Raw genomic sequence first — 11,342 nt, forward strand, 5'->3', positions numbered from 1 at the left:
CCCCTTTCGAGGAGATGGGTTCCAGAGCCCAAGCAGTGCGTGGAGGTGAGCCCGACTATATCTAGCCGGTATCTCTCGACCTCCGCAACAACTCAGGCTCCTTCCCCAGAGAGATGACGTTCCATGTCCCTAGAACTAGATTCTGAGTCCAGGGGTTGGGTTGTCGAGGTCCCCGCTCGACTGCTACCCAAACCACAAGGCAGGTAAATACAAATTAATTAATAAATTGTGGTTTGGGTAAATACATTGCAGCACATTATTAAAAACTGATCTGATTTCATGTTTATTGCTACTTACTCCCAAAAGTAAAAACTGCACTTGAAAAGAAAAGAGAATAACATTCCGAATCATTGCAAACTTGTAAGGAAGAGCTGAATGCGTCTTGCACACAGTGACTTCCTGTTTGAACAGAATGTAATAAGAAAAAAGATATGCATGTGAAAGGAGAATGTATGTGTGTGAAAGCAAAAATGTATGTTTGTTTTAGGACAATGTGTGAGTGAAAATAGAAATGTAGCTAAGTGTAAGGAGAATGTTTGTACGCCCCTCGTACATATTTACTGGATCTTAAACAAACCGCTACTAATACAGACCTGCCAACCTATACTCATTTTGACTTCAAAGCAGGCTGGTAGCCTACGATTTGTTATTCTAAACTATGCAAAAACCTGGTGGCACCTTTGTGCATGCACAGCAATGAAAGAGGACTTTGACCAATCAGAGCGCTGGGTTCATTCCTTATCTAGCAAGCGGAGGACCATATACACGGTACTTCCACCTTCTTAAGGTGTGGAAAGTTAAGTTGATGTGATGGTTTTGATGCAGCATGCAGTTGGATTGATATAGTTGCACTAGATCTGGATCTTTTAAATGAAAATGATTCGGTCGTGTCTAATAAACCTTTGGACAATTGGTTGAATCCATGCCAAACTATTTTTGGACATTCTCATAACCAAACAGTCCTATAAAAAGACTACCAATATGGATCAAAAGTCAAAGCACAATATTTATATAACAATAAAGAAGTGTATTGACAAACTTAAGTGCTTGCATTTTATAAAATACAAATTATTTCAAAGCAGCTTTGCGGAAATCGGTTAGCATTTTCAGTTTTATGAATCCGTAGTTTCAATTTTCACAATTTCATTGTGACCAACATTGAAGACTGAAGAATATCCCAGCAGGTAAAATGAAGAACGTCAAAGCTGATCTGAAGTTTAGGTTTCTCCATCGTCATCATCTCTTTCTTGCAGCACATTGAGCTGTAAATAAAAGTTCATTACATCATAAAACGCAATTTTATCTGTAATATGCAGATTGTAATAATTGTACAGCTATTTTCTTTGTTTTTCAGTGTTTGTATGAATAAACTCACCTGGTGAAGATTCCTTTTGCATTACTTCCTTTTTGGGCGGTTGAGTCCACTGCAGCGTCACGTCAGAAAACCCTCGTTGCTCCAGAGCAGACCGAAGCTGAAACGAGCAGATCTCTTAAAACTGCTATCGGTGCACATAGATTTCTGCATGTTTCCGTCTCTCACCTGGGACAGGAGCTGGGCTATCATTGCAGGTTCAGACAGACTAGAACTGGACTTCAGATTTAACTTCACAAACGTTTTCTTCAGAACAGGACCTAAAAGAGTGACACAAGAGCGAGCATACATGGACGAAAGGGAGAAGAAAACGCTAAATGCAAATCATGAAAACAAACAATGTATTGTGACTAAAATATCTTTAGCAATTTAGTGAAAATGTATGTCTTAAGATTACATAGATGCGAGGTTGTGTAACGATGAAAAACTACGATAACAAAAAGGTTCAGGGGGCACGGTTTAGTGTCAAAAACAAATGCATTTTATGTGGTGACTGTTGAGAGCATCCAACTCTCGAACATTTTACATTTGACATTTTTAAACGATAGTTTTAATTCAAATAATATTATTAATGGTCCCCCAGAACTACATCTGCTTGTTTGCTCTGACCTTCTCCATAGACCTCCACCTCACACAGAGTAAGGATCTTTGAATCTCCAGGAATGAACAGATTGACGTATCGACCCTGCATATCGTTACATGTGAAGGTGGAGGAAGCGCCAGCTGGAATACTAGAAATCACAGCACATCTAAAGAGCGATGGAGAAAACCTCATTCAGACTTTATATGTTTCAGGGGTTGTTTATGGATATGAAGTCACTGAAAGAGGATCTCACATGGGGTTGTTGTTGCCATCGTTCTCCAAAGAGTTTCCGATGTGAATCTCAGCTCCGTTTATTCGTTCTGGACAGCAGTCTAGTCTGTTTGTGACGACGACTCTATTAACTCTGTACACAGAGCCCAGATCAAGCCTCCACCATGGGTTAGTCTGACTATAGGTTGAGGAACATGCTGGCCACGAAAGTGCGAAACCAGGATTAAAGTCAATGGCTTGTTCAGCGTACCAGACGGTATCTGTTGATGACTGCGTGACCGTTTTATCTGTTGCCAAGTTACCTGTAAGTTACACAGCATCAAGAAATGGTTTTAGTCAACTTATGTTATACTCTTTCAACGTGTTTGTTGTAGTTTTCTTCAATCTAGGAATGTGAAACAGAACAATGTTTCACCGCCAGTTATAAGCAGAAAACAGAAGACACATAAGAACTGCAAACAATATGCATTACTCTACACTTCAACGAAAATCTTTTTTTTAACAATCTAAAGAAAATAAAGAAATGCACTTAAAGGGTTTATATATCAAAAAATTTTAATTCTGTCATTATTTAGCCCTCATGTCATTCTAAACCTGTTAGATCTTCATTCATCTTCGGATTTTTTATGGAATTTTCAAAGACTGCATTGTGACTGAAAAGCTCCAAATCCCATAAACGTCTAAAATGATAGTTCTTCTCTAAATACATCAGTTTGACAGCTTGGGTATGAGTGTGAAATTGCTGACTTTAATCTGTCCAATCTGGCAACCATGTGCCCCCAGACTTAGGCAAGGCAAGGACCTTCTGCACCTACTCCTGGGCTTTATCTGCTATTCCCAATTTAAGGAACCTTTGGTGCTCCAGGAGATCAGCATCCTCCAGCGCTTTGTGTAAAAGGCTGTCAAAACGGATTCCTGCGTTATTCCCAGAACAACAGTGGATGAAGTCACTATCACTGGACCTCGCTTGACCAGAGAGAACATAGCTATCACTTATCCAAAGGTTGCAGTTTTTTGTTATTTTTTGTTCTTATTTCTTTGATGCATAATAAGGGTTTTCACCTGTATTCTTTCAGAGTAGCAACAGTTTATCTTTACAGATAACGTAGCTCTGATTGCTCTTGCATTTTATGCATCTTATGCACTTTCTCTCTATTTCATTCATGGTATTCGTTTGGTAGATGTTGATTACGCTTGTCTATCTTTTGTTAATAAAATCTGTTTAATCACACTTGTGTGTTCATTCAAGTCTGATATCCCACCAATCTTTCTTTTGTGACACATGGAGGATAGACTAGATAAATTACACATGATTTCCAGGAGATCCTTAAAGTTCCTCTTCTAAACAAAAATGCTATGATGCAAAACCTGTCAGGTTGCCGGTCAATCAAGCCCCCTCGTCAATTGTCTAAATATGGGCCTTATTCTGCCAAATTGTGCATTTCCTTTCTCCACTTCATAGTAATATGGAGGCACCGTCTGAATATATTCAGTAATATATTACTGTAAGTCTTTGGATATCGACTTGAGTGAAGTATATAAAAACTACTGTAATGAAATAAGAACGGCTCCAAAAAAAGCCAAATTCTCCTTAATTTACCTGTAAAAGTCACGTAGACTCCCACTTCACAGAGAGTAAGAATCATTGAAAGTCCACGAATATCCACAATAACATAGCGTCCCGTCAACCCAGCACACGAGTAGCTGGAGGTAGCTCCTCCTGGAATTGAAGAAACTGTGGCACATCTGGAGAAAAATAAGAGTCAGTTGCTCTTCTAAAATGTATTATATATATACTGTATATATATATATTTTTTTTTCTTTTGCAGACAAGCTATATTCGTAATTAGCATTATCGCATATAGAAAAGAAAGTTTTGTCGTTTATTTCCTGCGTGATGCTTCAGAGAGAAATAGTGTCTCGCGACCAAGGGAACCTCATTTAGCACTTGACCTATATGCCAAAATAGCACATGTATGTCTAGGAGATGTCTGTTAAAGACTGCTTGATCTACATCTGCTGTTTACACACAGCTGACAGACTTACTGAACCGCAAGTTTACACTAGAAATGTTTTGTAATGTATAGAATAAAAATAATAATTAGATTAAGAAAATGTATGGTTTGTACACTGCAAAAAATGACCATGATTTTAACAGAAAACAAGTAAAACAGTAAAAACATGTTAAATAGTTAACGGTAAATTTCTGTAAAATTTACAGGGAAAAAACTCATTTATGTTCCCAAAATTGTTTGAATTTAGTTTTTTTCTCATCAGTTATGTTTATTATGGTTATATGTTACATCTAATTTCGTTAAATCAATGTTAGTTTTATATTTCAGTTTAGTTTCCATCACCATAATGGTGTTTAGTGTTTGTGTGAATGGCACCGAGCACCTTCTATATATGTTACTATTTAAAGGTTGCTTGTGATGGGCTTTGGTTTATCATGTGACTAATCACCACAAGCACTTCTTTTCTATGTATTTCAAAAGTACACAACAGATTTCAGCACTTTAATAGGTTGGTATATTAACGGTATGAAATTACGGTATTTTTTTTACTATAGAATTCTGGCAACTACAGCTGCCAGTTTTTCACCATAAACTTTACAGATTTTTAGAGTGTATATCTATACAAAATTGTATAAATATATATAGTGCAAAAATGATAAAACGATGGACCAGACCAATCTGTAGCTATGTATAAGAATGTCAAAGAGACTCACATTGGGTTGCTGAAAAGATGTAAAGAATTGTTTCCGATCCGAATCTCCGCCCCGTTTATCCTCTCTGCACAGCAGCTCAGTCTGTTAGTGATGGTCACTCTGTTCACGCTGTAGGTCTTCATCAGGTCCAGCATCCACCACGGGTCAGTCTGTATCTCTGTATGAGTGCAGGTGGAGCTCGACCCATCCAGAGCGTTTGTGGCAATCAAGCCGTAATCTGTTGTTGACTGAATAGGTGTGCCCCATGTCGCTACGTTCACTGAAATATGTTTAATGGAAAAAACATATTTATATATTTATATTCTAATTGGAATAGATCTTGATTCACTGTAATGTTAGGAGAGTGGATCTTCAATATTGTAGAAGCTGGACAATAGCAAATCTTAGATGTCTCTGTCGACTTGGAAAGATTCAAACAGTTTTAGTCAACCCAGACTCATTGGAAATACGTTCCTCTGCAATCTTGTAATAAAAATGTTGTCAGTTTTACTGCCTTTAGTGTTCATTTTAACTGAAAACTGCAGTGTTTCATATGTATAGGTACTTTTTTTAGTTTGGCAGAATAGATACATATTTCCAATGAACCTAGGCTGGTTTTAGTTCATGTGTAAAATTTTAGGAATACCTTTTTTCAAACTTGAATCAATCAGGAAAAAAATAAATCCTAATTTGCCCTGCTGGGCAATCGAAGTCTATGACATTTTACCATGTTCTGGAATATTTATGTTGCAGAGCCGGTAAAATGTTTCACAGCAACACAAACATGAGGACAAAGATGCTATAGTGATTAACTGACAACATCTTACCTTCTCTTTCTGCCTTTGTTTGAATTGAGAAAAACCCTTTAAATGACAAACACAAAACAGTGCTTAGTATTTACATTTTTCTTCTATGTATAAACATATATTTGGTCAAATTTACATTTGGTTGGCTAAAAGTTTACAAAGCCCCTGTGATGTAACCGAGCCCAGCAGCTCGGGGAGGGACACAAATTTGTAAGAGGATGTAAAATGATGGCTCACTCGCAACAGCACTTCAGTGCAAAGTGCAGTTTTATTTACAGTGCAGAAGTATTGTCCACAGTGAAGGCTATATACAGGTGAACACAAAAATCAACGACGAACAAACCCAAAGTACCAAAGAAAATAAAAGGGAAAAATAAACCGGAAAACACTACAAGTATCAAACAGGTATCCACAATATACATCCAGGTTTAAATTGCTTGAGGCACCGCAGTAGCACTCTAAACATCGACTTGGTGAACAAGTCTCGTTCTGTAGTTTGGCCTCAGCTTAAATAGGCCAAACTCCCGCCCCTTTTGGGTAGTATCATTTGGGGACACAAATACCACCACTATTTGGCACTTACTATTTATCACTGAGTATGACCCACTTTACATACAATCAACATGCAATCCTTTAACACGTATAACACTTTAACGCCATACATTTATTATACTATTGCCACAGGTAAATACACACATAAACACCTAATCATACATTGACAATGGTTTCACCAGCTTCCGGTTGCGCGGCACAGAGCGGGAAGGACGTGACATTATAATCAGCCACCGCTCGTGCGCTCGGTTTGGCCAGCGCTAGCTTTCCCCGGAAGACTGACTACGCCCACACAGACAGACATCACAGAGACAAAACAGGACAAGTGTTATGTAAAATGTATGTAAATAATTAATACGGAGAAGTGCTGAAATGGGGGAATGTTCGTGCGCTATCACTATCGCGTGTGCATCCGCTACACTGATAGCGGCGACAGAAGGGAGGATGCAATGCGTGGATGAGGTAAACCGGAGTGTGTGCAGGTGTGTACGTGCAAGTGTAATGTAGTGCTGCTTCCCCAGCGGTGTCAGCTAATGTGACTTTATCACAGCCCCTAAAGGGACATGGTGGTTTTTGCATTCTCTTGCAAACTAGTTGAATTTGGACAAGCAGCTCTATGCCTTCACAATGGAGCACTTTATAATTTTATTTCGAACTTGAATTCAAGTATAAAGAAATGCAGTCAGTGTTGAATATAAGCTACTTAAACATTGACATTGTAAGACCAAATACAGTAGCCTATGGTGACAAACACTGTTGTTTTAACACAAAACCGTCCTCAGCGGGTTTACAGCAAGCTGTACGCAGACCTCCATTGCTGCACTGTCTCCCAAGCATTCTGTAGCTGGATAGTCCATTGCACTTATTTCCGAAATGAGAGCCACTGAAAATGAGGTGGATTATTATTAGTTTCTATTTTTGAAAGAAAAATCTACCCAAATTCAGTTATGTCTGCGCAATTTACACCACACTGCTTTGTGAATGAGGGTCAGCGTTAACCATGTTTTCCACAAAAGTGGTTCCTGAAGAAGGGAGCGGTGCCTGCTCGTGATCCAGCTACACCTCCAGAAGAAGAAAGTGCCACGCGTTAGTTTTCCAAATTGCCTTCCTGAAAGAGCTTCTTGGCACTCTGTGAGGCCAGTGTTGCTAAAGCCACTATTGTAATATATGTATAATCAGAAGACTGACTTTTAAACCGAATGCATTTTCTGCAAAGATAACAGACATTTTCCATCTTCCACATTTTCAATAAAGGGCATCTTGGCATATTCCCTAAAAACAGGTTATTAAAAATTCTGTAAGGTATTTTGAGTTGGACTTCACATACACACTTTGGGAACATCAGAGGCTTATTTTACATCTTGTGAAAAGGGGCGTAATACTTTCCCTTTAAAGGTCTTTATCTGGATAGCATTTTTGTGGGATCGAAGAGTGGAAAGGATTTCAACATTTTCAAATTTCTTTTGCATAGCACTTTACCTTTTATGGTGAGATTTTGTCCAAATGCATTCAACAACAAAATTTAAACACCTACATAGTTACACTAAAATGTATATGACCTGCTTAAAAATGAACCTAAAAGCATTAGTTAAGAGATTTGTAGAATATGTATTTGTTTTAAAAGCATTTTCTGCAAAATCAAAGATCAGAAGCTAGATTGGCTTTGTTTGACAGAAACCTGGCTAAAACCAAATGAATATATTACTCTAAATGAATCTACCCCCCAAAATTACTACTATAAAAATGAGTCACGTTTAAAAGGTAAAGGGGGAGGTGTTGCTACAATTTATAACAACATTCTTAGTACTTCTCAGAGGGCAGGCTTTAAGTATAACTCATTTGAAGTTTTGGTGCTGCATATAACATTATCTACAGAATCATGTGCTAGTGATAAATCTTCTGTCATGTTTGTACTGGCTACTGTATACAGGCCACCAGGACACAGCACAGATTTCATTAAAGAATTAGCTGATTTTCTAACTGAGTTAGTACTGGCCGCAGATAAAGTCTTAATTGTTGGTGATTTTAATATCCATGTTGATAATGAAAAAGACGCATTAGGATTAGCTTTCTTAGACATTCTGAACTCTGTTGGGGTTAGACAACATGTGTGAGACACGTGCACTATAGATCCCCTGAGGAAACATTCCACTTATTCTCTATTATAGGAGAGGAAGAACTGCACAAACTTATTAAATCATCTAAACCAGCAACATGTATGTTAAACCCTATAAAAAATTTGCTTCCAGAAGCCATAGATCCTATTCTGACCATCATTAATACATCAAGTCATTAAGATATGTCTCCAAAAAGACTTAAATTACAGACCAATCTCTAATCTCCCTTTTTTGTCAAAGATACTAGAAAAGGTAGTATCCTCACAACTCTATTCCTTTTTAGAAAAAAATGGTGTCTGTGAGGATTTCCAATCAGGTTTTAGACCGTACCATAGTACTGAGACTGCTCTCATTAGAGTTACTAATGACCTGCTTCTATCATCTGATCGTGGTTTTATCTCGTTATTAGTGCTATTAGATCTTAGCGCAGCATTCGATACTATCGATCACAACATTCTCTTGGATAGACTGGAAAACTATGTTGGCATTAGAGGAAGCGCCTTAGCATGGTTTAAATCATATCTATCTGACCGCTATCAGTTTGTGGCATTAAATGAGGAGGTATCATATCGATCAAAAGTGAAATATGGAGTTCCTCAAGGCTCAGTGCTAGGACCTTTACTTTTCACGTTTTACATGTTACCTCCGGGGGGATATTATCAGGAGACATGGTGCTTTCACGGCTATGCTGATGATAATCAGTTCTATATTTTGCTGCGGGAAAATTTCACCAAATTGAGAATCTAACAGAATGCATAGTCGATATAAAAAGCTGGATGATGAGTAACTTCTTAATGTTAAATTCTGAAAAAACGGAGGTGCTAATAATTGGACCTAAAAACCCCACATATATTAATCTAGAACACAGCCTATCACTTGATGGCTGCTCTGTTAATTCTTCATCATCAGTTAGGAACCTAGGTGTGCTGTTTGACCGCAATCTTTCCTTCGAAAATCATGTTTCTAGCATCTGTAAAACTGTGTTTTACCATCTTAAAAATATATCTAAATTACGACCTATGCTTTTAAACTCTAATACAGAAATATTAGTTCATGCGTTTATGACCTCGAGGTTAGATTATTGTAATGCTTTATTGGGTGGTTGTTCTGCACACTTAATAAACAAACTTCAGCTAGTCCAAAACACAGCAGCCAGAGTCCTTACTAGAACTAGGAAGTATGATCATATTAGCCCGGTTCTGTCAACACTGCACTGGCTCCCTATCAAACATCAGATAGATTTTAAAATCTTATTAATTACCTATAAAGCCCTGAATGGTTTATCTCCTCAATACTTGAGCGAGCTCTTATCACATTATAGTCCTGCACGTCCGCTGCATTCTCAAACCTTTGGTCATTTGATAATACCTAGAATATCAAAATCAACTGCGGGCGGCAGATCCTTGTCCTATCTAGCACCTAAACTCTGGAACAATCTCACTAACTCTGTTCGGGAACCACATCTTTTTAACTTAGCCTACACATAACACACTAATACACTTTTATTATTCAAATAAATTAAAGGATTTTTAATATTAGTCTGTTTCTTTCTTATTCTGTTTCTCAGTATCCAGATCACATGGTGGATCAGCACCAAGAGATGACCTTCATCAGAGACCAGAACACCTAGATGAGACCCGGGACAGATCACCAGAAACACACACACAAAGACACACACACAGTTAAAAGCACTGTATAAATAAAAGTCATTGACTGATGGATTCATTTCATCTCACAGAAAAATGCTGGAATATATTTGATATTTTTGAATTGAAAAGATATTTAACTATTAGACATTGTTTCTATACTAAAAAGACATTGAGTTTCAAAGGAATACTTAAATATTTGAATACTCCTCCTTGGAGAAAAAATCCCTGGCACTCGCACGCAGTAATTGTTTTGTACATTTCTAAACTTTAAGTAGATGAAAACATGTGATGAACTTGTTGCCTCAGACGCAGACAAATATATATAGAGTATAATGTAAAGGCCTTATTGAGTTCTTAGAGGTTTAGTTCTTGACCTCTGAAGAACAGCTGCAGAAAGTATGAGGAGAGCAGGTACAGATTTTAAGACAAAGATGTTTCTTCTCATTTCGATTCATGCATTTTTTTTTTTTTGTTTTTTTTTATACTTAAAGTTGCCAGCTTCAAACTCCACTATTTTCAGTTACACGAAAGTACAGTAAAGTATAGTATTCCAGACAGAAATTATATGTAAATTAGTTTTATCATCAGCGGCATAAAGCTGCCAAGACCTTGTGTTCCTTCATGAGCCCAAGTTCCACATTAAATTAATTTTTCTATGCCATTTGAAACAAGTGTTTCTTCAATTTTGCTTCGTCTCAGTGTGCATTAGTGGTGTGTCTTTTTTAGTTGCTAAAAACAGGTCGGGAAACACTGGTTTTGCGGCATTAATCAAAAACAACACATTCTATTCTGTTTCTGAAACGCATCATCAAGATATTAAACATATATGTTTGACTTACCCAGTAAAACTGACAAACTCATGCAGAAAACAGTCATCTTTATTTCAAACATCCTTTCAGCTTTCATTCGAGGAGCTTTGAAAGAACTTGGCTCTCGGGAGAGACATGCTTAACTTCTCCTCAGAATCACATGATTACATTTCTCCTCCCCCTTTTCTTTTTGACTGGAGCTGCAAGAAAAATGTTGTTCTGTTCTATTGAGATTGTGATTGTACATCTCGTCAATAGTCAAAGTACTTCAAAGTCAAAATAACAATAACTGAATGCACCAAACTTTTGCCGCTCCTCCAAGGAAGAAGAAGAAGAAGAGGAAGAAGAAGAGGAAGAAGAAGAAGACAGACCGTCTTTCTGATCTACATATTCAAATTCATTACCTCATATTTTTACTGAAAGGGATTAAAAACTGGAATAATGACAGGTTTTAAGTCTCTCTTATCTGTGATCTGTGTTTTAAATAAAGGAGATAGAGATAGAGAGAAGCATGTC

The 11,342-nt window shown here is 37.5% G+C and overlaps 1 protein-coding gene across 1 annotated transcript; it reads right to left on the reverse strand.

Moving 5' to 3' along the window:
- Positions 1–988: 988 nt before the first annotated feature.
- Positions 989–10,953, reverse strand: LOC122349003. Its single transcript, XM_043244924.1, has 9 exons — positions 10,857–10,953; positions 5,721–5,756; positions 4,915–5,173; positions 3,787–3,932; positions 2,209–2,488; positions 1,982–2,121; positions 1,541–1,632; positions 1,376–1,472; positions 989–1,262 (listed from the first exon to the last, which is right to left on the reverse strand). Exons 1-9 carry the CDS (start codon positions 10,921–10,923, stop codon positions 1,237–1,239), a joined length of 1,143 nt encoding a protein of 380 aa, XP_043100859.1. The 5' UTR covers positions 10,924–10,953; the 3' UTR covers positions 989–1,236.
- Positions 10,954–11,342: the final 389 nt, after the last annotated feature.

The sequence above is a fragment of the Puntigrus tetrazona genome, chromosome 7 (assembly GCF_018831695.1).
Source record: "Puntigrus tetrazona isolate hp1 chromosome 7, ASM1883169v1, whole genome shotgun sequence".
Taxonomy (NCBI): domain Eukaryota; kingdom Metazoa; phylum Chordata; class Actinopteri; order Cypriniformes; family Cyprinidae; genus Puntigrus; species Puntigrus tetrazona.